The sequence below is a fragment of the Pelodiscus sinensis genome, chromosome 1 (genome assembly GCF_052426305.1).
Source record: "Pelodiscus sinensis isolate ZL-2025 chromosome 1, ASM5242630v1, whole genome shotgun sequence".
Lineage (NCBI taxonomy): Eukaryota > Metazoa > Chordata > Testudines > Trionychidae > Pelodiscus > Pelodiscus sinensis.
In genome coordinates this window covers 327,511,457-327,539,455 of record NC_143052.1, presented here as the reverse complement: position 1 = coordinate 327,539,455, position 27,999 = coordinate 327,511,457, and the positions used below count along the sequence as shown (strand labels likewise).

At 52.5% G+C, this 27,999-nt stretch overlaps 1 protein-coding gene across 1 annotated transcript; it reads left to right on the top strand.

Annotated features, from left to right (window-relative positions):
• Positions 1-19: 19 nt before the first annotated feature.
• On the top strand, positions 20-27,744 carry C1H11orf97 (chromosome 1 C11orf97 homolog). The gene is made up of 4 exons (XM_075919367.2): positions 20-2,263; positions 16,070-16,174; positions 25,550-25,675; positions 27,570-27,744. Exons 1-4 carry the CDS (start codon positions 1,549-1,551, stop codon positions 27,572-27,574), a joined length of 951 nt encoding a protein of 316 aa, XP_075775482.2. The 5' UTR covers positions 20-1,548; the 3' UTR covers positions 27,575-27,744.
• Positions 27,745-27,999: the final 255 nt, after the last annotated feature.

The following is a 27,999-nucleotide window of genomic DNA, read 5'->3' as shown; positions in this document are numbered from 1 at the left end:
TAGATCTTAAAAATGATTACAGGAAAAAGGTAAAGATAGAAATAATGGTACCAAGTGGCAGCTTAATCTTTAAAGAGCTCTAACACTATGTGTGTGTATATATATATATACTTAAACAAAGGACCACATCCAGGTACAATTTTTACCCCTTTCTGTGCCTCTCGACTCCAGCGTGTCAGGCCAGGGCCAGTCTCTCAATTCCTAGGAAAGACGAATACGAGGTGGGCGTCCCCTCTGGAACCTCGGGAGATCAAACACCTAACCCGACTAGCAGATAGATGGTAGATTGACACTCAGAGAAAATGTGCTGCTGGACCCATCTTTATACCCCTGGGGGCCCATATCCTTTTTCTTATCTAAGATGCCGAATTGTACTGGTCTGTTTTGTGGCGCCAGTTCTTACAAGCAAGTTTCAAGTTAATTTACACTTGCAAGAGAGGAAGATAGCTAAATTAGGAGTGCCGGATATTCTTTTACTGGGCAAGAGATTCCTCCACCTGAGGGCGGCTGTGTGTTCGTATCAATATGGGTTTGAGTCAAGGACACTCCTTCGCAGCCTCTTGGTCAACAATTGGCGTATCTCTGTTTACAGCCATTCATGGTCACAGCAGCCTGGGCCTTCTGCTCTGTGTGCCCTGTATGCTCCAGGCAAGCAAAAATGGATGTTACAAGGGGGTTTCCTGTCTGGCTACACAGACATATACCACTAATTAAGCTGAACTCAAAGCCTAGGGCAGGGTCTACATGAGAATTTATGAATGTGTTAGCGCAGGTTAAAGTGTTAAAACACAGCTAAAAATAACAAGCATAGATAAGCCCAAGTTTTCAAAGTCATGATTCCATATATGGGACTCTTTACTAATTAAAAACTATGCATCCATATAAATAGGTCCATAAAACAAGCTTTAATTTCAGTTTCTTCAAAATTCAAAAGTCTAGGCCTACCTGAGACTGCCCCAATTAATGTGACTAGAAAAACTTCAGGTTTCCACCAGAGCAGCATCAGGCACTCCTTGCAACCCTACCTCCATCTGGTGGCGTTCTGAATGTATTACATTAAATACCAGCTGATTTTCTCAAATCTAGGCTAAATAAAACAAGAGGCAAAGAAAGCTGTGATTTGTTATAATGTATTCTATTCATTAGAAGATGCTTAATCTTATACAGTTTGAAAATGTCATTATTAGCAAAATTAGACTATAAATCTACAATACCCAACCAATTAAGCAGTAGTTTTGGTTACTATTATGTATTTTCTGTAGGTCATCTCCTTTAAATCGCTATGCTTCTAAAACGAATAATGCTGGCAACCTGTAGAGATGTTGCAAAGAATAATGCAGTGTGCATATTCCATGTCCATTATAGTAAATTGTACAAACCTTTCAGATAAACAGTTAAAAACCCACACTCAATTTTAATATTTAATGCTTTGACTCATTAAGAGGCTCGGCCTGGTTTATAAGACAGCAAAATATTATTAAGCGGTGTGCTATAAATAAGTCACAGAAACTGGATGGTCCTAGCCTTGAGCTAGAACCAATCCTAGCAATGGGACAAACATCACAGGCTGGTGAAAAGGACAGTTTAGCCAACTACCTTAGCTGGCTTTTAAAACGTTTGGAAGACCCAAAAAGTGAGACAGCAAAGGAGGAGGTGAGAGTTTATTTAATTAATGTAGAGTGTGATAGAGCCTCAGATGTGCAAGAGTCTTTCTTTCCAAAGGCACTGGAAGACGCAATCCCTGACCTGAGAAGGTACAGTCTAAACGCCGACGGAAGAGGATGCTACAAGAGTTTGCTGTCTTCTGCTTCCTCGGCATGGGGAGGCAGAACTCACGCCTCGTTGCTGGGCAGGCTTTCCGGCCCTGGGGCGCCTTGGGCCACTCTCTTCGCCTCGCTCCCCCATCTGCCTGCTGCTCGCTCACCCAGGCCGGGGAGCGCCGTGGAGGCGCAGGGCGGAACTAGGTACAGCCAGGAGCGCCCGTCCGCTCCCCACGTGTCCTGCGGGCCCAGCTCCGTCCTGCTCAGCCCGTCCGCCCTGCCGCGCTCCCCCCCCAAGGCGGCCCAGCCGCTCCTCCCTCCCCCGCCCCTGAGCTCCTATGGCAACCGGCCGGCGCGTCTCTCAGCCGCGCTGGGGGCGGCCTGCAGAGGCGGCGCCATGCGGGAGGCAGCCGGGGAGCAGCAGGAGCCGGCGGCCGGGGAAGCGGGGAACAGCGTCTGTGCGGAGCCGGCGGGGGCGGGCAGCGGCCATTGCAGCCAGCCCTGTGAGTGATGGGGCCGCCGCCGCCCCTGCCTAGGTCGCATGGCCCCGCCACCTGCCTGGAGTGTCCATCCTGGGCGGCTCCCGTCCACCCGCCCGACACTGTCTTGCCCTGGGGTCCCCACTGCATCCAGCCCTGCAGCGGGAACTGCCCCCCCGGCACTGCCCTGCCCTGGGGTCCCCATTCCCATCCCCCCCGGCACTGCCCTGCTCTAGGGTCCCCATTCCCATCCCCCCCGGCACTGCCCTGCCCTGGGGTCCCCATTCCCATCCCCCCCGGCACTGCCCTGCCCTGGGGTCCCCACTACCATCCCCCCCGGCACTGCCCTGCCCTGGGGTCCCCACTACCATCCCCCCCGGCACTGCCCTGCTCTAGGGTCCCCATTCCCATCCCCCCCGGCACTGCCCTGCCCTGGGGTCCCCATTCCCATCCCCCCCGGCACTGCCCTGCCCTGGGGTCCCCACTACCATCCCCCCCGGCACTGCCCTGCCCTGGGGTCCCCATTCCCATCCCCCCCGGCACTGCCCTGCTCTAGGGTCCCCATTCCCATCCCCCCCCGGCACTGCCCTGCCCTGGGGTCCCCATTCCCATCCCCCCCGGCACTGCCCTGCCCTGGGGTCCCCACTACCATCCCCCCCGGCACTGCCCTGCCCTGGGGTCCCCACTACCATCCACCCCTGGCACTGCCCTGCCCTGGGGTCCCCACTACCATCCCCCCCTGGCACTGCCCTGCTCTAGGGTCCCCACTACCATCCCCCCCTGGCACTGCCCTGCTCTAGGGTCCCCACTACCATCCCCCCCTGGCACTGCCCTGCTCTAGGGTCCCCACTACCATCCCCCCCGGCACTGCCCTGCTCTAGGGTCCCCACTACCATCCCCCCCTGGCACTGCCCTGCTCTAGGGTCCCCACTACCATCCCCCCCGGCACTGCCCTGCTCTAGGGTCCCCACTACCATCCCCCCCTGGCACTGCCCTGCTCTAGGGTCCCCACTACCATCCCCCCCTGGCACTGCCCTGCCCTGGGGTCCCCACTACCATCCACCCCGGCACTGCCCTGCTCTAGGGTCCCCACTACCATCCCCCCCTGGCACTGCCCTGCTCTAGGGTCCCCACTACCATCCCCCCCTGGCACTGCCCTGCTCTAGGGTCCCCACTACCATCCACCCCGGCACTGCCCTGCTCTAGGGTCTCCACTACCATCCACCCTGGCACTGCCCTGCTCTAGGGTCCCCACTACCATCCCCCCCTGGCACTGCCCTGCTCTAGGGTCTCCACTACCATCCACTCCAGCACTGCCCTGCTCTGGGGTCTCCACTACCATCCACCCCTGGCACTGCCCTGCTCTAGGGTCCCCACTACCATCCCCCCCGGCACTGCCCTGCCCTGGGGTTTCCACTACCATCCACCCCGGCACTGCCCTGCCCTGGGGTTTCCACTACCATCCACCCCAGCACTGCCCTGCTCTAGGGTCCCCACTACCATCCACCCCTGGCACTGCCCTGCCCTGCCCTGGGGTCTCCACTACCATCCACTCCTGGGATCCCCATTCCCATCCCCACCGGCACTGCCCTGCTCTAGGGTCCCCACTACCATCCACCCTGGCACTGCCCTGCCCTGGGGTCCCCACTACCATCCACCCCGGCACTGCCCTGCCCTGGGGTCTCCACTACCATCCACCCCTGGCACTGCCCTGCTCTAGGGTCCCCACTACCATCCACCCCGGCACTGCCCTGCCCTGGGGTCTCCACTACCATCCACCCCAGCACTGCCCTGCTCTAGGGTCCCCACTACCATCCCCCCCGGCACTGCCCTGCTCTAGGGTCCCCACTACCATCCACCCCTGGCACTGCCCTGCCCTGGGGTCCCCACTACCATCCACCCCGGCACTGCCCTGCTCTAGGGTCCCCACTACCATCCCCCCCTGGCACTGCCCTGCTCTAGGGTCCCCACTACCATCCCCCCCTGGCACTGCCCTGCTCTAGGGTCCCCACTACCATCCACCCCTGGCACTGCCCTGCTCTGCCCTGGGGTCTCCACTACCATCCACCCCAGCACTGCCCTGCTCTAGGGTCTCCACTACCATCCACCCCGGCACGGCCCTGCCCTGGGGTTTCCACTACCATCCACCCCAGCACTGCCCTGCTCTAGGGTCTCCACTACCATCCCCCCCGGCACTGCCCTGCTCTAGGGTCCCCACTACCATCCCCCCCTGGCACTGCCCTGCTCTAGGGTCCCCACTACCATCCCCCCCTGGCACTGCCCTGCTCTAGGGTCCCCACTACCATCCACCCCTGGCACTGCCCTGCTCTAGGGTCCCCACTACCATCCCCCCCTGGCACTGCCCTGCCCTGGGGTCCCCACTACCATCCCCCTCTGGCACTGCCCTGCTCTAGGGTCTCCACTACCATCCACCCCAGCACTGCCCTGCTCTAGGGTCCCCACTACCATCCACCCCTGGCACTGCCCTGCCCTGCCCTGCCCTGGGGTCTCCACTACCATCCACTCCTGGGATCCCCATTCCCATCCCCACCGGCACTGCCCTGCTCTAGGGTCCCCACTACCATCCACCCTGGCACTGCCCTGCCCTGGGGTCCCCACTACCATCCACCCCGGCACTGCCCTGCCCTGGGGTCTCCACTACCATCCACCCCTGGCACTGCCCTGCTCTAGGGTCCCCACTACCATCCACCCCGGCACTGCCCTGCCCTGGGGTCTCCACTACCATCCACCCCAGCACTGCCCTGCTCTAGGGTCCCCACTACCATCCCCCCCGGCACTGCCCTGCTCTAGGGTCCCCACTACCATCCACCCCTGGCACTGCCCTGCCCTGGGGTCCCCACTACCATCCACCCCGGCACTGCCCTGCTCTAGGGTCCCCACTACCATCCCCCCCGGCACTGCCCTGCTCTAGGGTCCCCACTACTATCCCCCCCGGCACTGCCCTGCTCTAGGGTCCCCACTACCATCCACCCTGGCACTGCCCTGCTCTAGGGTCCCCACTACCATCCACCCCTGGCACTGCCCTGCTCTGCCCTGGGGTCTCCACTACCATCCACCCCAGCACTGCCCTGCTCTAGGGTCTCCACTACCATCCACCCCGGCACGGCCCTGCCCTGGGGTTTCCACTACCATCCACCCCTGGCACTGCCCTGCCCTGGGGTCCCCACTACCATCCACCCCGGCACTGCCCTGCCCTGGGATCTCCACTCCCATCCACCCCTGGCACTGCCCTGCCCTGCGGTCTCCACTACCATCCCCCCCTGGCACTGCCCTGCTCTAGGGTCCCCACTACCATCCACCCCTGGCACTGCCCTGCTCTAGGGTCCCCACTACCATCCACCCCAGCACTGCCCTGCTCTAGGGTCCCCACTACCATCCCCCCCTGGCACTGCCCTGCCCTGGGGTCCCCACTACCATCCCCCCCTGGCACTGCCCTGCTCTAGGGTCTCCACTACCATCCACCCCAGCACTGCCCTGCTCTAGGGTCCCCACTACCATCCACCCCTGGCACTGCCCTGCCCTGCCCTGGGGTCTCCACTACCATCCACTCCAGCACTGCCCTGCTCTGGGGTCTCCACTACCATCCACTCCTGGGATCCCCATTCCCATCCCCACCGGCACTGCCCTGCTCTAGGGTCTCCACTACCATCCCCCCCTGGCACTGCCCTGCTCTAGGGTCCCCACTACCATCCACCCTGGCACTGCCCTGCTCTAAGGTCCCCACTACCATCCCCCCCAGCACTGCCCTGCTCTAGGGTCTCCACTACCATCCACCCCGGCACTGCCCTGCTCTAGGGTCCCCACTACCATCCCCCCCTGGCACTGCCCTGCTCTAGGGTCTCCACTACCATCCCCCCCTGGCACTGCCCTGCTCTAGGGTCCCCACTACCATCCCCCCCTGGCACTGCCCTGCTCTAGGGTCTCCACTACCATCCACCCCGGCACTGCCCTGCTCTAGGGTCCCCACTACCATCCCCCCCTGGCACTGCCCTGCTCTAGGGTCCCCACTACCATCCCCCCCTGGCACTGCCCTGCTCTAGGGTCCCCACTACCATCCCCCCCTGGCACTGCCCTGCTCTAGGGTCTCCACTACCATCCACCCCGGCACTGCCCTGCTCTAGGGTCCCCACTACCATCCACCCCGGCACTGCCCTGCTCTAGGGTCCCCACTACCATCCCCCCCGGCACTGCCCTGCTCTAGGGTCCCCACTACCATCCACCCCCGGCACTGCCCTGCTCTAGGGTCCCCACTACCATCCCCCCCGGCACTGCCCTGCCCTGGGGTCCCCACTACCATCCACCCTGGCACTGCCCTGCCCTGCGGTCTCCACTACCATCCCCCCCGGCACTGCCCTGCCCTGGGGTCTCCACTACCATCCACCCTGGCACTGCCCTGCTCTAGGGTCTCCACTACCATCCACCCTGGCACTGCCCTGCCCTGGGGTCTCCACTACCATCCACCCTGGCACTGCCCTGCTCTAGGGTCTCCACTACCATCCACCCTGGCCCTGCCCTGCCCTGGGGTCTCCACTACCATCCACCCTGGCACTGCCCTGCCCTGGGGTCTCCACTACCATCCACCCCGGCACTGCCCTGCTCTAGGATCCCCACTACCATACACCCCGGCACTGCCCTGCTCTAGGGTCCCCACTACCATCCACCCCGGCACTGCCCTGCTCTAGGGTCCCCACTACCATCCCCCCCTGGCACTGCCCTGCTCTAGGGTCCCCACTACCATCCCCCCCTGGCACTGCCCTGCTCTAGGGTCCCCACTACCATCCCCCCCTGGCACTGCCCTGCTCTAGGGTCCCCACTACCATCCACCCCAGCACTGCCCTGCTCTAGGGTCCCCACTACCATCCACCCCAGCACTGCCCTGCTCTAGGGTCCCCACTACCATCCCCCCCTGGCACTGCCCTGCTCTAGGGTCCCCACTACCATCCACCCCAGCACTGCCCTGCTCTAGGGTCTCCACTACCATCCACCCCGGCACTGCCCTGCTCTAGGGTCTCCACTACCATCCACCCCAGCACTGCCCTGCCCTGGGGTCTCCACTACCATCCACCCCAGCACTGCCCTGCTCTAGGGTCTCCACTACCATCCACTCCTGGCACTGCCCTGCCCTGGGGTCTCCACTACCATCCACCCCAGCACTGCCCTGCTCTAGGGTCTCCACTACCATCCACTCCTGGCACTGCCCTGCTCTAGGGTCTCCACTACCATCCACCCCAGCACTGCCCTGCCCTGGGGTCTCCACTACCATCCACCCCAGCACTGCCCTGCTCTAGGGTCTCCACTACCATCCACCCCGGCACTGCCCTGCTCTAGGGTCCCCACTACCATCCACCCCAGCACTGCCCTGCTCTAGGGTCTCCACTACCATCCCCCCCTGGCACTGCCCTGCTCTAGGGTCTCCACTACCATCCACCCCGGCACTGCCCTGCTCTAGGGTCCCCACTACCATCCCCCCCGGCACTGCCCTGCTCTAGGGTCTCCACTACCATCCCCCCCTGGCACTGCCCTGCTCTAGGGTCCCCACTACCATCCCCCCCGGCACTGCCCTGCTCTAGGGTCCCCACTACCATCCACTCCTGGCACTGCCCTGCTCTGGGGTCTCCACTACCATCCACCCCTGGCACTGCCCTGCTCTAGGGTCCCCACTACCATCCACCCCTGGCACTGCCCTGCCCTGCCCTGGGGTCTCCACTACCATCCACCCCCGGCACTGCCCTGCCCTGGGGTCTCCACTACCATCCACCCCTGGCACTGCCCTGCCCTGGGGTCTCCACTACCATCCACCCCGGCACTGCCCTGCCCTGGGGTCTCCACTACCATCCACCCCTGGCACTGCCCTGCCCTGGGGTCTCCACTACCATCCACCCCAGCACTGCCCTGCTCTAGGGTCTCCACTACCATCCACCCCTGGCACTGCCCTGCCCTGGGGTCTCCACTACCATCCACCCCAGCACTGCCCTGCCCTGGGGTCCCCACTACCATCCACCCCAGCACTGCCCTGCCCTGGGGTCTCCACTACCATCCACCCCAGCACTGCCCTGCTCTAGGGTCTCCACTACCATCCACCCCTGGCACTGCCCTGCCCTGGGGTCTCCACTACCATCCACCCTGGCACTGCCCTGCCCTGGGGTCTCCACTACCATCCACCCCTGGCACTGCCCTGCCCTGGGGTCTCCACTACCATCCACCCCAGCACTGCCCTGCTCTAGGGTCTCCACTACCATCCACCCCTGGCACTGCCCTGCCCTGGGGTCTCCACTACCATCCACCCTGGCACTGCCCTGCCCTGGGGTCTCCACTACCATCCACCCCAGCACTGCCCTGCTCTAGGGTCTCCACTACCATCCACCCCTGGCACTGCCCTGCCCTGGGGTCTCCACTACCATCCACCCTGGCACTGCCCTGCCCTGGGGTCTCCACTACCATCCACCCTGGCACTGCCCTGCCCTGGGGTCTCCACTACCATCCACCCCGGCACTGCCCTGCCCTGGGGTCTCCACTACCATCCACCCCTGGCACTGCCCTGCCCTGGGGTCTCCACTACCATCCACCACAGCACTGCCCTGCTCTAGGGTCTCCACTACCATCCACCCCTGGCACTGCCCTGCCCTGGGGTCCCCACTACCATCCACCCCGGCACTGCCCTGCCCTGGGATCTCCACTCCCATCCACCCCTGGCACTGCCCTGCCCTGCGGTCTCCACTACCATCCCCCCCGGCACTGCCCTGCTCTAGGGTCCCCACTACCATCCCCCCCGGCACTGCCCTGCCCTGGGGTCCCCACTACCATCCACCACAGCACTGCCCTGCTCTAGGGTCTCCACTACCATCCACCCCTGGCACTGCCCTGCCCTGGGGTCTCCACTACCATCCACCCCGGCACTGCCCTGCCCTGGGGTCTCCACTACCATCCACCCCTGGCACTGCCCTGCCCTGGGGTCTCCACTACCATCCACCACAGCACTGCCCTGCTCTAGGGTCTCCACTACCATCCACCCCTGGCACTGCCCTGCCCTGGGGTCCCCACTACCATCCACCCCGGCACTGCCCTGCCCTGGGATCTCCACTCCCATCCACCCCTGGCACTGCCCTGCCCTGCGGTCTCCACTACCATCCAACCCTGGCACTGCCCTGCTCTAGGGTCCCCACTACCATCCACCCTGGCACTGCCCTGCTCTGGGGTCCCCACTACCATCCACCCCTGGCACTGCCCTGCTCTAGGGTCCCCACTACCATCCACCCCTGGCACTGCCCTGCTCTAGGGTCCCCACTACCATCCACCCCCGGCACTGCCCTGCTCTAGGGTCCCCACTACCATCCACCCCTGGCACTGCCCTGCCCTGGGGTCTCCACTACCATCCACCCCGGCACTGCCCTGCTCTAGGGTCTCCACTACCATCCACCCCTGGCACTGCCCTGCTCTAGGGTCCCCACTACCATCCACCCCCGGCACTGCCCTGCTCTAGGGTCCCCACTACCATCCACCCCTGGCACTGCCCTGCCCTGGGGTCTCCACTACCATCCACCCCGGCACTGCCCTGCTCTAGGGTCCCCACTACCATCCACCCCTGGCACTGCCCTGCCCTGGGGTCTCCACTACCATCCACCCTGGCACTGCCCTGCCCTGGGGTCTCCACTACCATACACCCCTGGCACTGCCCTGGGGTCTCCACTACCATCCACGCCTGGGGTCCCCCTTCCCATCCCCCCCGGCACTGCCCTGCTCTAGGGTCCCCACTACCATCCACCGCATCACTGCCCTGCCTTGGGGTCCCCACTACCATCCACCCCAGCACTTCCCTGACTTGGGGTCTCCACTACCATCCACCCTGGCACTGCCCTGCTCTAGGGTCCCCACTACCATCCACCCTGGCACTGCCCTGCTCTAGGGTCCCCACTACCATCCACCCCGGCACTGCCCTGCCTTGGGGTCTCCACTACCATCCACCCCGGCACTGCCCTGCCCTGGGGTCTCCACTACCATCCACCCCTGGCACTGCCCTGCCCTGGGGTCTCCACTACCATCCACCCCGGCACTGCCCTGCCCTGGGGTTTCCACTCCTATTCATTCCTCTTCAGAGGCACTGCCTTCCCCTAGGGTGCCTGTTCCCATCCACCTCTCTGTAAGGGCACTGCCTTGCGGTCCTGGCTCCATTCCACCCCCGTACAGGGAAGACTGGTTTGCTCTGGGGGGTCAGTTCCTATCTATCCTAGTGCAGGGCGCTGGATCCCAGCTCTATTCCATTCTCCTGAAGCACCCCGGCTAATGCAGCACCTATCCCAGCTCCCATCCACTTACTGCAGGGGCACTGCCATGCCCTTAGGTCTCATCTCTCCATCTCCCAGCAGAGCTGTTGCCCTGCCGCATCCATATGGTTACATGTCCCCTTTATCCCCCTGTACAGGGTACTGTCCTGCCCTGCGATCCCATCTCTCCATCCATTCCCAAGTAGTGGGCACACCTTGGCCCTGGTGGTGTCACCCCAGCCCTCCTCTGTGGGGGTTTCACTCCATTTTCTTCTGCCTTCAGTGTGAATGACACTGCCTCCCATGGGATCCCAAACACACCATCAACCTCTGGGAATCACTATACTTTCCTTAGTGCAGTATTTGTGAACCTTTGGTCCATGGACTTCTGGAGGTGCACAGAGTAGGTTTAAGGGGTCAGTGAAAGTTGTAGACTGAAAACTAACTGAATTGGTTCAACTGTATATATAGACAATAGATTTCCAGAGAGGCCTGCACTTCCATTTGAAATTTTGTAGGGGCCCACACATGCAAAAAAGGTTGAAGACCACTGCCCTAGTGATCTCACTTTTTACCAGCTGATCTCCCTGTGGTGCCTTCCCCTGGGAGTCTCTCCTCACAGCACCCTGCAGAGGGCACTACACAATTCCTTTGTAGTCTCTCTTGTCCCTTCCCCATAGTGGTCTTATCCTGCCCCATCTTCACCCTGTAGTGGGCAGTAGCCTTCACCAGAGGGTCTCAGACAAACCCACCCTGCTGAGGACACTGTCTTTTCCTTGGGCAAGGGTGTGACCTGTCCTATTACTGTGGGTACTTCAGCAGGCTCCATTCTCCTAGGTCAGTGGTCACCAACCAGTAGATCAGGATCTACTGGTAGATCTTGGAGCCTCTGCCAGGTGATCCTGACTGGTTTAACCAAGAGGCTATTAAGTGCTGGCACTTCAGTTGCTCCTCCTCCGACTGCTCTGCATCTACTGCCTTTTGCCTTGCAGCCTCCTCTTCTCCCTCCTGTCTCCCCTCCCCCAGCCTCCTGCTTGCTGTGCAGGGCAGGAAAGGGAGAGGAGGGGGCATTGATGTCAGGGTGCCCCCTCTCCCACCCTATAGTCTATCGCAGTGATCCCCAACCATTTGAGGTTGCCGGGCACCAGGGGGCGTGGCCGTTCGCCCGCTGGGCGCCAGAGGGCGGGGACACTTGCGTGCCTGGGGGCGGGGCCCCGGGGCCCCCCCATAGCTGCGTGCCCGGGGGTGGGGCTCACCCATGCACCGCGCACCTGGGGGTGGGGCCCTCTCCAAGGGCCGCACGCCCGCGGCCGGTGCCCCCCCCAAGTACCGTGCACCTGGGGCCGGGGTGCCCCCCCCAAGTGCTGCGCGCCCAGAATGCAGGCGGCCAATTCACCGTGCGCCTGGGGCCAGCGTCCCTCCCCCCCAAGCACCGCACGCCCAGGGCCGGCGCCCCCCCAAGAGCCGCGTGCTTGGGGCCGGCGCTTCCCCCCCCCCAAGAGCCGCATGCTTGGGGCCGGCGCTCCCCCCCCCCCCCAAGTGCCGTGTGCCCGGGGCCGGCCCTCCCCCCATGCGCTGCGCGCCCGGAGCGCGGGAGGCCAATCCGCAGCGCTCCTGGGGTCGGTGCTCACCGTGCGCCATGTGCCACGTGCCCAGGGCCAGGCCAGCCCCAAGCACTTGACGGACGCACACAAATGCCCCCACTGGCGCCATGGCGCCCGCGGGCACCGTGTTGGGGACCACTGGTCTATCGTCACAGAATGGAAGGGGCACAACAGGACTTGGGATGGAGTTAGCTGACTGCTTTTGGGAGTGGTGCAGGGCCAGGGCAGGGGTGAGCCTGCCTTAGCCCCACTGCACCACCGTCCAGGAGCCACTTGAGATAAGTAGTGTCCAGCTGGAGCCAGCTCCGAACCTTTGCTCCAGTCATGAACCCCCTTCTACACCCCAAGCCTCTGCCCTAGCCCTGAGCCCCCTGGACTCAAACTCCCTTACAGAGCCTGTGCCCTGAACCTCCTCCTGCACCCCAATTCCCTGCCCCAGGCTCAGCTCAGAGTGCCTCTCACACTCCAAATCCCTTAGCCCAAGACCAGAGCCAGTGCCCTCTGCCCCTGCCTGGTGGAAGGGGGGGAGGATGGGGGAGGATGAAGTGAACAGAGGCAGGGCCTTGGAAGAGAGGCATGAAGGAGATGGAGCAAGGATATTTAGGTTTATGGTAGATCCTGGATTGTATTTGAATTCAAAAAGTGATTTTGTGCTTAAAAATTTGGAGTGCACTGCCCTAGGTTCTCCATGAGCTGGAACAATATCATGGGGTCATATAGGTGATGTCTACCCTGCAGTTATTTCAGAATAAGCTATACCGAAATAGTTATTCCAAAATAACTTATTTTGAAATAGCATGTCTACACTACAGGGAAGCCTCAAAATTAGTCTAAGGCAGGTTTCCTTAATGTGGATGTGCTCTTGATTTAGAGTCCCAGGATGAATAAATTAGAATGGCCCTGGTAAGAGGCTATTTCGAAATAGCAGAAGTGGAGCATCTACACACGCCTTATTTCGCAATAGCTATTTTGGAATAGGCGTTATCCTTCATAGAATGAGGTTTACAGAAGTCAGAATAAGCCGAGCGTTATTTCAAAATTATTTAAATGTAACAGAATTGCTGTGTAGACACACAGTTATTTTGGAATAACAGCCATTATTCCGAAATAACTTTGCTGTGTAGATACAGCCGTAGAGTGCATGTACGCTGCAAAGGCAGCCCACGACAGCAAATCTCAGACCCTATTTCAACAGATTCTGGCTCCTTGACTCACAATACAGTGATAAAAATAACAGTTTTTATCAGTGGAGGGCATCCTGCGGCCCACTGGGATTCCACCTGCAGACCGCATACAACCTGTTTCCCTTCCTCCCCCAAGCACCTCTCTTGCACTGGGAAACTAGTCCTGCACTTCCTACTCCGCCCCCTCCTTCCCAGCACTTTTGGAGCACCATGAATGGCTGATTCACGCTCTGTCCCCCACTTCTCCCTCCCTCCTAGAACTTGAACAGCCATGAATCAGCTTTTCGGGGCTGTTAAAGCTCTGGGAAGGAGGGGGAAGAGAGAGGACAGAGCACAAATCAGTGGATTTATGTCCCTCCGAAAGTGCTGTGAGGAAGGGGAAGAGTAGGAGGTGCAGGGCTCCAATGTGTAAGAGGCATGTGGGGGAGGGGAGCAGAGAAGGGGTCCGCTGGCCACAGGTTGAACCCCAGTGGACTTTAGGTTGACTATTTGTGGACCACTGAAATAAAGGAGAACCACTCATGTGGCCCACTCACTGGACTTGGTTTCCCATCACTAGTTTTGACACTGAAGCTCAGACTAAAGGGCCTGGGAAGTGAATGGGGGAAGGAGAGGAATTCGGAGCCTAAGCTTCAGCATAAACTGCCATGTTATTAACGGTTCATAATCATGCTAGAAGGGCAGAACAAGTGGGGTTCCATAGGGGTCTATTTTGGAACCAGTTCTGTTCAATATCTTCATCAATGATTTAGATGATGGCATAGGGAATACGATTATTAAGTATGCAGATACCACCAAGCTGGGAGGGGTTGCAAGTGCTATGGAGAATAGGGTCATAATTCAAAATGATCTGGACAAACTAGAGAAATGGTCTGAGGTAAGTAGGATGAAGTTTAATAAGGACAAATGCAAAGTACTCCACTTAGGAAGGAACAATCTGTTTCACACATACAGAATGGGAAGTGATTGGCATTTTTAAGTATCTAAAAGGGTATCACAAGGAGGAGAGAGAAAAATTGTTCTCCTTGGCCTCTGATGATAGGACAAGAAGCAATGGGCTTAAATTGCAGCAAGGGAGGTTTAGGTTGGACTTTAGGGAAAACTTCCTAACTGTCAGGGTGGTTAAAAACTGAAATAAATTGCCTAGAGCGGTTTTAGAATCTCTATCACTAGAGGTATTTAAGAGCAGGTTGGATAGACATCTATCAGGGATGATCTAGATGGTATTTGGTTCTTCCGTGAGGGCAGGGGACTGGACTTGATGGGCTCTCAAGGTCCCTTCTAGTTCTAGTATTCTATGATTCTATGTCTACACAGCTGTTTTTAGCGCTGTAGCATGAGCCCCACAAGCTAGAGTCTGTAGACCCTGGATTCCAGGACTCATTACCATAGGTTGTTGTTTGCTGTGTAAGAGTACGTCTACACAGCAGGGCTAAAGTTGGAATAAGCAACACAACTTGAGCTACATAAATTGTGTAGCTTAAGTCTAAATAGCTTAATTTGGCTTTTGGTGCTGTCTACACAGCAGGAAGTCAAAGGAAAAAAATCTTCCTTTGCTGTCCCTTACTCGTAAAATGAGGGTTACATGAGGATAAGAAGTCCTTCAGCTTGCCATTATTTCAAAAGAATGGCCTGCAGTGTAGACATGCTGTTATTTCAGAAAAACGTCAGTTACCGTATTTTAATGAATATATCCCGCACCCAAATATAACCCGCACCCGAATATACCCCGCGGTTTTTGCTGTTTCAGTAAAAAATATCTTGTATACCACGCAATTGATTATAACCTGTGGGGTATACAAGACTGTGCCAGGGTATATTTAGGGTGCGGTGGTATATTTACGGTGCGGAGGGTTAGGCTCCCAGCCCGCGACTGAACAACGTGGGGAAATTTACAAGGGGTGCAGGGAACGCTCCGGAGCCAGGAATGCTCCGGAGCCGGGGCAGAGGCATCCCCCCTCCCAACTTCCTGCTCCAGGCCAACACCCAAACCCTCTGTATCCCTCTCTTTACCTCCTCCAGGTCTCAACTCCCTCTCAGACCCTGCACTCCCTCCTACACCCCTCCAGCACCCATACCCCCTCCTGGACCTTGAACCCCAACTCCTTGTCCCCGATCATAACCTCCTCCTTCACCCAAACCCCTTTTCTAACCCCATGCCTTTGCCTGCACTCCAGTCCTCTATCCCAAGCTCCCTTCTACATCCCACCTGCCATCACAGATCCCACACCTTCTCCATAGAAGTGCAGCTCTTGCCCATTTACCAAAATCTTGGACTGGCTTCCCATTAAAAAGTATTGCCCATCCCTGGTTTAAGGTAACTAAGGGTATGTCTACACTACCCCCCTAGTTCGAACTAGGGGGGTAATGTATGCATACCGAACTTGCTTATGAAGCCCGGTATTTGAATTTCCCGGGCTTCATTAGCATAAAGCCGGCGCCGCCATTTTTAAAAGCCGGCTAGTGCGAACCCCGTGCCGCACGGCTACACGCGGCACGGACTAGATAGTTCGGATTAGGCTTCCTAATCCGAACTATCTGTACGCCTCGTTCCACTATCTAGTCCGTGCCGCGTGTAGCCGCGCGGCACGGGGTTCGCACTAGCCGGCTTTTAAAAATGGCGGCGCCTGCTTTATGCTAATGAAGCCCGGGAAATTCAAATCCCGGGCTTCATTAGCAAGTTCGGTATGCATACATTACCCCCCTAGTTCGAACTAGTGTAGACATACCCTAATTTTTTTCAATATGTTTTGCAAACAGGGAAGACATTTGTATATGTTGAGCCACCTAAGAGAGTTAAGGAAGTACTTGAAGAAGAGCTCTATTTTCGGAGAGATGGATGCCAAATTAAACATCCAGCTTCAGGTAATCTCTATAGTCAGCAAATAAAAAGTGTTTGTTTGGGAAATGGTACCTAAAATGTCAATGAGAGAGCATGCTGTTCATTAAAGCAAAACCGTGATATTGATTATCATCCTTATCTGAATGTACAGAACTTGGAGAAATCCATTCTTTCTTCCATCATCCTAAAACTGGAACATACAGGACACATAGAAGTCCATGCAATTCAGCAGTTTGACATTACAGCAACATAAAACCTGGATAAAACGTGGTTCAGTAACCTGATATTTGTCAATTTACTTAAGGCATATTCCTATGTTGCCTTCTTGACACCATTGCTTAAAGAAAAAAGCTCCTTTCCTTTATTTCTTAAACAAGAGTTCAGTATATTTCGAATGCCATATTTTATTAAATTGCAGCCACTCAGACAATGGATTTAGAAGTTTGTCTGATTTGCTTGTGGTCATGCAAGAAGTTCACACTACTTTTGAATTCCCATTTGAAGTGTAAGCGTGAGGGGCAGAAAAGTGTTTTAAAATATGACACCTACGCCAGGTTTACACTATATGAGAAATTAGATTTAAGATACACAACTGCAACTATGAGAATAGTACCTCAAATCAAATTTCTCCAGTGGCTCTTCTGTGGGAGGTTGACAGAAGAAACTCTTCCATTGACTTCCCTTATTCCTCACTACCCCATGTACCGGCGTCAATGGGGGCGCCATCAATATTTGATTTAATGTGTCTTAATTGAACTAAATTGAACCCCGGAAGATCAGTCTCCAGAGTGTCAATCTCCACGTAAGTATAGACAAGGCCCTAGGCTTCAACAGGCAAAGAGACCTCTGCTACCCAGTCAGCTCTGCAACTTGCCACTTAGGATATGAATGTTACTTTTAATGTATTTGTTTCCAGGACATATCAGTCTTCCCATTGAGTAAATCAGACTGCTACAGAACCAGGGTCTGCAGCAACTTTTTAGGGCTTGCATGGGCCAAAGGGTACTTTTTGGAAAAGGTTCAGACTGAGTTTAAATAAATCCCAAAATATACCTTGAGCATTATTTTCTTCAATTAATAGGTTTCAGCCTATGCTACATTTTCAAATATATTATTTTCAATTACCACACAAGATACTAAGTGTACTGTGCTTATTTGATATTATTAATTTACTACAAATATTTGCACTATAAAAGGTTAAAAGAAATATTTTAAAATTCATGTCATATAAGTACTATAGTAGCCTGGGCTCATCGGTTAACCTTCACGGTTACATGCAGCCCCATCCCCCCACCATGCTGCTGCTTCTGATACAGAGACAGTGGGGACGGGGTGTGGACAGATGGCTCTGTGGCAGCCTCCTCCCTCATGTAAATGTATCACCACTGAAATTTTCAGCAGTGACACGTTTACCTCAATAAATACATTTTAACATCCCTAGTATGTTCCCAATATACTGTAATTCCATGGATCCCAAGTATGCTAGGGATTGCCTTCCCAAACCACCCAGCCTGGCCCCGCCCACACTCCATCCCCAAAATATCTACTGTAGGCATTCTGAGGGCAGAGTGTTGCTGCCCCCACTGCCCATCCTCCTGTGCTCTGGGCTAGGGAGGCTTGGACCATGCACTCTCCTCCCTCCCTATGCTCTGGGGTGTGGAGGCTGGGGCGTACTTGGGGGCTACGTCTACACTGGCCCCTTTTCCGAAAGGGGCATGCTAATTTTAAATTTCGGAATAGGGAAATCCGCGGGGGATTTAAATATCCCCCGCGGGATTTAAATAAAGATGTCCACCGCTTTTTTCCGGCTTGGGGAAAAGCCGGAAAAAAGCGTCTAGACTGGCCCGATCCTCCGGAATAAAGCCCTTTTCCGAAGGATCTCTTATTTCTACTTCAAAGTAGGAATAAGAGATCCTCCGGAAAAGGGCTTTATTCCGGAGGATCGGGCCAGTCTAGACGCTTTTTTCCGGCTTTTCCCCAAGCCGGAAAAAAGCGGCGGACATCTTTATTTAAATCCCGCGGGGGATATTTAAATCCCCCACGGATTTCCCTATTCCGAAATTTAAAATTAGCATGCCCCTTTCGGAAAAGGGGCCAGTGTAGACGTAGCCGGGGTGTCCACCCTCCTCTACTCTCTGTGGTAGTGAGGGGTGGGAAGGTGGCTTGGCTCTTGTGGTGGTGGTACCTCAGTAGAAGGAGCTGTGCTGGGAGTTACCTTCACCAACTGACCATGGTAAATTCTTTTTCTGTGAATAAAAAACATACCCTCTCCACATTCTTTCTAGTATGTGTTTCTGACTCCTACCAAGTCATTTTTATGCAACATTTCAATGGTCTGTGGGCAAAGAGGATAAGACTACTAACGTGTGGAGTCAAGGCCCAATCGTGAATTCCTTGCATACATACCCAATGTTCCTGCTGAAGTCAGTTTGAGTTTGGGGAGTGCTAGAAGGGCAATGTACCAGATTGGGAATAAGAAAGGAGAGTGTTTGGCAGATCCCACTGAAATATTCTTGGAACGTTTTGTTAGCTGATGGCTTTTCATTATAAATGAAAAAAATCTCCATTAACTACACTGAATGGCATCTCAGCATATTTCTGTTTGCTTGTTTAATTATTGTTTAACCTTTGTATTACAGTTATTTGATGCCTATGTATTCCTACAGCTAAGCCCAGCAGATCTGAGTGGTAGCTGATGTGAAGGACTATTGGTAAATTAAGCTTAAACAATTCCTTTTTGCAATCTGTTCTCTCAGGCGGTTGTATCTTGCTCAATGAGCAATTACAGATTTGGCCACACTTCCAATGAATGCAAGAGCAGTTTCTAATATAATGAATGAATCTGCACCTACAGGACTTTGAGTTACCACATAATAAATATGAATCTCTTTATTGTTCTACATTTTTCCTTGATCCTTTTCAATGCCTCATTTAATCTGCCTTGTGTAGATTAATAAGATTCTGAATGTTTTCTATTTGACTATGAGCACTGTTATCTAGCAACCTCAGGATGTTGTCTAGTCTAACCCCATGCTCTAGCAACTGTGAAATGTTACAGCCAGATCACAATTAGAATAAAATCATTGATGTTTGAGATGGAAAAGCCATGTAGGTCATTCAGCTCATCTTCCTGCAAGTGCAAGATACTCCCTACAGTACATTTATTCGAGTATTTGCAGTATTTGTACAATGATTAAAACTAGTGTGTTATTTTGGGAGTGACTATTATTTTTGAAATTATTTGACAATTCTACCATACATATTTAGTTCATCCAGGAAATATGCTTTTACAGCATATCTACCAGGTCTGTCCATCCATTCTGTAAATGAATCCATGTATCAAGTACACATGACATGTTCCCTTCCCTTGGGTAAATGGTTGTTTGCGTGAACGAGATACCCGACTGATTCTCACAGGCAGGAGCTAGTAAAATGCATTCAAATCTGCACAAGACCATTAGAGGATCTGCTCCAGGAAAGTACTGAGCACACCCAACTACCATTGACTTCACTGTGGATTGAGGATGCACAGCATAGCGCAGGACTGGGCCCTTTCCTTTCACTAGGCTTATACACTTTGTGATAGACCCAGTCTGCTGTTCACCAGTGGAGGGAATATATGGAAGAGCTTGTACTTCCCTGAGTAAAAAAAGGCCACAGCCTAAGTCCAGTATAATCAGGCAGGCACCTGGGATCAATTGTAACTTGCTGCTTGACGAGCCACTGCAGGATCTCCTCCATCTCTGAGCTGCCAACCACATTGCTGGCTCTGGATCTCACACTTAGCACCAGTTGTAGCAAAGCTCCAACTATTTCCTGTAGGTCTCACACTCCTGGCGGATAGCTGAAACAAAAGACACGACTATGCAGCACTTTAAAGACTGACAAGATGGTTTATTAGGTGATGAGCTTTCGTGGGCCAGACCCACTTCCTCACATCAAATAGTGGGAGAAAATTGGCACAACCATATATACCAAAGGGATACAATAAAAAAAGTGAACATTTGGTATATATGGTCATGCCAATTTTTTTCCACAATTTGATCTGAGGAAGTGGGTCTGGCCCACGAAAGCTCATCACCTAATAAACCATCTTGTCAGTCTTTAAAGTGCTGCATAGTCCTGTCTTTTGTTTCAGCAAGACCAGACTAACACGGCCACATCTCTATTACTGGTAGATAGCGTTAGACCCAGGGGCTTGCTGTGGCCCTCCACACAGCCTCTTTCTCTTTGCTGGAGGCAGGAGCCACAGCCTACAGAGCCATACTCATCACAGGCTAGTCCATAAGTTTGGGGTAAACTCCCCTCTGGAGTCCTGATCTCCCTTCTCAAGGCAGAGGTTGAGATGTTGTGGGGAGGTTGAGGGGAACCTGGGCCCACCCACTACTTCAGGTTCTGGCCCAGGGACCCTAAGGTAACAGCAATAGGCATGGTTACTGCCACTCACAATCTGAGAGCTTTTCCCTGGGCCACTTCCCCAAATAATCCCTCCCAGTGCCTTTCCTTTGGTACCTGCTCATCAGTCCTCTGCTCACACTTACACAGCACTTTCTCCTTTCTGTCTTTCAATCTTTTCCTTCCCCCTTCCTAGCCTGGGGAGCCCTTTTAAAATGGTATCACAGGCCTTAATTGGCTGCCGGTGTTTAATTATCCTGTGGCTCCTAGGAAGTTCCAGTTGACCCCAAGAGCCTGCCTGATAATAGTGGATTTAAGCTTTGGCCTTATTTTTACTCAGGGAAGAGAAAGCTGTTTACCCAGCTCCAGCACATCTTGCCTTCATCAGTGAACAGCAGATGGCTAGCCTGGATCTGTCACAACTTATAATTGCAATAGGGTATGTCTACACTTGCACCCTACTACAAAGTAGGGATGCAAATGTTGTCATTCGAAATAGTCAATGAAGCGGGGATTTAAATATCCTGAGCTTCATTAGCATGATCTCGCTGGCACGTTACTCTGATCAACAGCTGTTTCAAAAGAGAAAGTGTGCGCCAGGAAGCATTAGTTCGAACCAAACCCCTTGGTTCGAACTAACGTTACTCCTCATTTTTTGAGAGTAAAAATGAGGAGTAATGTTAGTTCGAACTAAGGGATTTGGTTCGAACTAATGCATCCCGGCACGCACTTTCACTTTTGAAACAGCTGTTGATCGGAGTAATGTGCCGGCAAGATCATGCTAATGAAGCGCGGGATATTTAAATCCCCGCTTCATTGACTATTTCGAATTCCTACATTTTCATCCCTACTTCGAACTAGGGTGCAAGTGTAGATATACCCTATGTGTCCTGCTCCTCATGCAAAAGGGTTTTTGTTTTTCATCATTACAAGTTGATTTTCAGTATGGTCACAATACAGTACTAGGGTAAAATCAGTCTGAATTCCTATTAATAAAACTTTTTCTACAGGAGTTGTTCCTTTTCCAAAAATCTCTCCAAGCTTAAGGAGAGTCGAATTTTCTGTTATTTTAAAATATACTCGCACCAGAGTTAATGTCTGTCTAAAAATCTTGTTCCTGTCTGCACACTCTCATCCTGATATTTCCTGCAGAAGTTCTTGATTGTTTAGGGGACTGGATGGGCAACCATCTTGGATACAAAGCCTGTATCCTTAGATGGGAGGAGATATAGAAAGGCACTTTTTCTATTGTAATATAAATCATCAGCACACTTGGGATTGAAAGTGTCCCTTGATAGAGAGACAAGGTGTGTATGGTAATATCATATATTGAACCAGCTTCTGGTGGTGAGGTCTGCTCTGCATCACAGACATATGTTGGCATAACCGTATTACTCAGGGGTATGAAAAATCTTAGGTTGACTTAATTTTGTCATGTAGATTTTTCCTAACGCCAAGTCTACACTACAGGTCACTGTAATCCACACCCTGAATGTGGTTGTTATACTGACCTTCACTACCCGTGTGGACCAGCACTCTGTCGATGGGAGAGCTTCTTAGGGAGGTGAATTAACTATGCTGATGGGAGTGCTCTGTCCTGTTGGCATAGGAGCATCTTCACTTGAGCGCTATAGTGATGCAGCTACATTAGTGCAGCTATGCCAATGTAGTGTTTTCAGTGTAGACTTGCCCTATTAGTTTCTCAGACCTGAAGAAGACCTCTGTGTATCTCAAAAACTTGTCTTTCTCACCAAAAGTTGCTCCAATAAAAGATATTATATCACCCACTTTGTGTCTCAGCCAAAAAGGAAGGCAATGGAGAATAAACCATTCTCTCCTTAAAAGTAGTCTCTCCCGGTCAGGCTTCAGACACTCTGGAAAAGCAGCATGGGGAAGGTCACACACTTCTGTGGATACATTGAGGAATTCATTCTCCAGGGCTCTTATTTTGGTAACTTTCGGCAGCACTAAATTCATGCAAAACTTAAAAAAATATTTTTTGAAGTCAAAGTAATAATTTGCTGCCTGCAACGAAGGTATCAACCACCTACCACTCTCCTTCACCATTGTCTCATACTCTTCTGTTCTGTATTTCATGAGCTAATTAGTCCATTGGGACATGGAAACTGTTGTTTGTTGAGCACAGAGCTGACTTAATTAGCTAAGGATTCCTGGCCTTCATGCTGGCACAGAGTATGCAGTTTGAGAGCTAATACATCTGATCAATCCTCAATTGCTGTAATAGCCTTTGTGGGGCTATTATTAGCTGGTGAAGCTGCATTGGCTTCAAGTGGACAGCCCTGAGGATCTGACTCGTTTGATGGGTGCACTAGAAATATGCTGATAGTCTGATTCTATAGCACTTTAACCTGCTTCCCTGATGTTCCTTATATTAACTTCCTTTGTTACAGTCTTGTCCATGTTGAATATCCAGCAATAACTTTTTCATTGCAGAGTGTATAAAAATGGCTGCCTTCCTCACACTATATAATAATGACAGGCTGCGTGTCCAGAGACTAAGAATGGCAAAACAAGAAATCAAATAGGTGAAAGTTTATGACAGTTTTGTATGCAAGTGATTTTTGCTTGTGCAAATGAAGGCAGGTTAATGGCTATTTCACCATATGTCTCAATGTATCTAATATTACTAAGAACTTGAAATAGGCATGTACCACGTCAGTGCATTTAAAATGAAAAGTTGGATTAGATCAATTAGGTCCTTTATTCTGACAGTGGCAGATGCCAAATGCTTCTGGGGGAGTGGATAGAACAGGACATTTGATCAAATCAGAGATTTAGGGCTATCCAGAGCATAGGGTTATGCCCAGAGGGACTGGAACTAGAGGTGCTGGGGTCGCTGCTCTACCCCTTGGCTTGAAATAGTAATAACAAATACCAAATGCATGATTTCCATCAGCAGCAGCCCAATAAAAATTGTTCCAGCACCCCTGTTTATGTCCCTGGCCATCCTGGAAAATAGCTGTTGATGAACTCATAAATGTGATCATGTGAATGCGTAATGCTATCTGTGTTCTCATCATTGCTGGAATTACCACAATGACAGATACATTATGAATGCTTAAATTAGATTAGGTTAGATAAAAAATAATCACCTCAAAATGTATCTGTTCTGGAGTTTACTGCTGCAAGGAATAAGCTTGATTGGCTGACTTTGTGAAAGCATTCCTGGAAGTACTCCCTGGATTTGTTTGGACATTTTTATCAATATTTTCTGAGGACACTTGATGTTCTGACTTTTACCCATGTCTACTCGATGTATAAACCAAAAACTTTTATTCTCTAAGGGTGTGTCTAGACTACATGCCTCCTTCGACGGAGGCATGTAGATTAGCCAGATCGGAAGAGGGAAATGAAGCCGCGATTAAAATAATCGCGGCTTCATTTAAATTTAAATGGCTGCCCCGATCTGCCGATCAGCTGTTTGTCGGCAGATCGGGGCAGTCTGGACGCGACGCGCCGACAAAGAAGCCTTTCTTCATCGGCACAGGTAAGCCTCGTGAAACCAGGCTTACCTGTGCCGATGAAGAAAGGCTTCTTTGTCGGCGCATCGCGTCCAGACTGCCCCGATCTGCCGACAAACAGCTGATCGGCAGATCGGGGCAGCCATTTAAATTTAAATGAAGCCGCGATTAAAATAATCGCGGCTTCATTTCCCTCTTCCGATCTGGCTAATCTACATGCCTCCGTCGAAGGAGGCATGTAGTCTAGACACACCCTAAGGGTATGTCTTCACTACCACCCTTGTTCGAACTAGGGTGGTTAATGTAGGCAACTGAAGTTGCAAATGAAGCCCGGGATTTGAATTTCCCGGGCTTCATTTGCATCTTGCCGGGTGCCGCCATTTTTAAATCCCCGCTAGTTTGGACTCCGTGCCCGCGGCTACACGCGGCACGGAGTAGGTAGTTCAGATTAGGCTTTCTATTCCGAACTACCGTTACTCCTCATGAAACGAGGTGTACCGGTAGTTCGGAATAGGAAGCCTAATCCGAACTACCTACTCCGTGCAGTGTGTAGCCGTGGGCATGGAGTCCGAACTAGCGGGGATTTAAAAATGGCGGCGCCCGGCAAGATGCAAATGAAGCCCGGGAAATTCAAATCCCAGGCTTCATTTGCAACTTCGGTTGCCTACATTAACCACCCTAGTTCGAACTAGGGTGGTAGTGTAGACATACCCTAAGGGCATGGCTACACTTGCACCCTAGTTCGAATTAGGGATGCAAACGTAGGCATCGAAATAGTCAGTGAAGTGGGGATTTAAATATCCTGCGTTTCATTAGCATGCTCTCGTCGGCGCGTTACTCCAATCAACAGCTGTTTTGAAAGTGAAAGTGCATGCCGGGACGCATTAGTTAGAACCAAACCCCTTGGTTCAAACTAACGTTACTCCTCAAAAAATGACGTTACTCCTCAAAATAAAGCCTTTTCCGAAAGATCCCTTATTCCTGATTTTAAGAGGAATAAGGGATCTTTGGAAAAGGCTTTATTTTCCGAAAGATCCTGTCTAGTCTGGTGCTTTTCTCCGGCAAAGCCCCAAGCCAGAAAAAAGCGGCAGCCATGTTTATACAAATGAAGCAGGGGATATTTAAATCCCCCACTTCATTTGCAATTCCGACTTGTCTCATCTGCATCCCTTTTCTGGAAAAGGGGAGCAGTGTAGACACAGCCTAGGTGTTAGTTCACTGACTCACTAAACTATGGATAGGATTGAAGGCAGCAGTATAAAGTATAAATAATTCGTCACATTAACTGTTAATCCAAAATGTTTGAAAAATAAAGTACAAGTAAGTTAATTGTGTGCAGTATCTTTTGTGTAGAGCTAGTCTGTTTCTAGTAAATTACATTGTTTCTGTTTATTACATTGACATGTGGTTGTTTTAAAAGTCATTTATATTAATTCTTTTACAGCAGCCGAAGTGAAAAGCAAAACAAACCATGCTAGAATAATTAGTTTTAATGGGGTTATTTTAATACATTATTAACAGTGGCCCTGGAAGGAATTTGGAGTGTGAAAAGAAATTTCTCCATAGGAGGCCTGAAGCCAGCATCACAGAACAGAAACAGTCTGCTTTCACAGCCCAAGTACTATTCCAGGCACGGAGGAATAAGAAGTAAGAGTCAGTAATCTGTATAATATACTACAAATCCATTGAACAGATAGCAACTGTACCTTGTTTATTTACGTAGATACCTATATAGTCCTGAGCACCATAGCATCTTGGCATTTTTTTAACAGATCAACCCCTGCTTTTCCTTCAGCATGTAGCAGGGAACTAGGTTACAGACCCTATATTGGCTGCTTAGCATGGGCAGCAGGTATAAGAGGCAGAGGAAGGCAATGCTTTCCCAAACTGCTAGGCATGACCCTACCCACACACAACCCTCAGAACACCCTCTGCTTCAGCATGGCTCCCAGGCTTCAGACATGCTGAGGTTGGGGACGCTGGAGCAGTGCACCTTCCCTGTGCTCTGGAGCCAGGGAGGCTGGGTCTGCACGCTGCCCTCCCTCCCCATACTCCAGGGCTGGGAAGGCTCCTGCAGGACGGGGGCTGGAGGCTTGCCCCTGCAGTGGGGGAGAGTTTGGCTCCTGTGGAGGGGGAGGCCTTGGCCAGAAGGGGCGGGGTTAGGGACTTGCCTCCCCCAGCCCTTCATTCACCCACTGCCCATGCTGCTTAATGCTGCTTTGTCGAGTCACCTTAAGCTTATATGCTCAGGATCTTGCTTAAAGACACAGAATAAATATTTTTTATTCATTTTGGTGGATGGATCTCAATAGCTCTTTGTGGATCCTCAATCACATTTGCCTTTCTCTTTTCATGGGATTCAGAGTTTTCTGCAGGTCTTGTATTGCAGTAACCCCCGTCTTGTGCACAACTCTGGGAGGAGAGATGAAGCTGGGTGAAGTCTCAGTCATTTCCCCATTTGTATATTGGCAGGGTAATGGGCAGCTTGGAGAGATTTCTCTTTTCCCTTACAATTCCTAAGGGGCCTTGTCAGTTCAATGAGCCTGTCCTCTCTCAGGGTATGTCTATACTACCCCGCTAGTTCGAACTAGCGGGGTAATGTATGCATACCGAACGTGCAAATGAAGTCCGGGATTTGAATTTCCCGGGCTTTATTTGCATAAGCCGGCCAGCGCCATTTTTAAATGCTGGCTTGTTCGAACCCCGTGCCGCGCGGCTACACATGGCACGGGCTACATAGTTCGAACTAGCTAGCCATTCCGAACTATCTGTACGCCTCATTCCAGATGGAATGGCTAGCTAGTTCGAACTATCTAGCCCGTGCCGCGTGTAGCCGCGCGGCACGGGGTTCGAACAAGCCGGCATTTAAAAATGGCGCCGGCCGGCTTATGCAAATAAAGCCCGGGAAATTCAAATCCCGGGCTTCATTTGCACGTTCGGTATGCATACATTACCCCGCTAGTTCGAACTAGCGGGGTAGTGTAGACATACCCTCAGCTATCAGAGTAGCAAACTTGCTATGCCCAGCAACTCTCTACATGAGGAATTTGTAGACTCTGTAGTATGGAGAAAGCGGCCCGGCTCAAGGGCATACAGCGTTTATAAGCTCTGTCAGAGCCATACCTAGTGGCCAGGAGCATGCAGAGTTCACATTCTTTTCATTCTATGTGGTTAAGCGGGGCTCCTCTTCACCAGGCTGGGGAACAGGCAATCCAGTCAGGTCTTGCTGCAGCTCTTCTGTAGCAGCTCTCTTCTACTTGGGTATGTGATTCTGTGATTAACTGATTAGCAGTCCGCTAAGAACTCTCAGTACCTATATCTTATTTTCTCCCCAACCTTCACTCCTTCTCTCCAAGGTGACACATTGTGCTGTGTATACTGCTCCATAGTGTATTGTGCACACTGTGCTCTCTTTGTCTTGTCCTACTTCCTTACAAATATAAAATGTGCTAGAATTCTGAGGCAAAGGCTGTTTAAAACTATTCCCTACCAAGTAAAATCTGTGCTAATTTCTGTTGTTTCCCTGTATTTTTTCTTCTAGGATAGCCCCAATGAAAAGTAACATCTCCCTTTCTTGATGACATGGGGCAAGGCAGGCAATTCCATGTTACCAAGCCTACAATAATTTTGTTCCAGCAAATTCAAAGTATCATAATATAGATTGTATATTATATTTTGTCCAATAAAATTATAAAGCCATTTGTATTGGCACCTGATCCACTCCAACAATAGAATACTTCACCTAGAAGGTGTTGAAAGTGTGAAGATTTGATTGCCAAACTTCTCAATTTTCAGGCATTGGCAGGTACATATCAGCCACTCAGGTTTATTGGGTTTTTTTTTACCTCACATTAACATATCAGGCAAATGATCTTGTACCAAGTCCTTATTTACAAAGAACAATTGTAGCCGTCTAGTTAATAAGTGGTACATTTCTCTTAGTGTGGATGCAATTATAGCAATATAAAGTG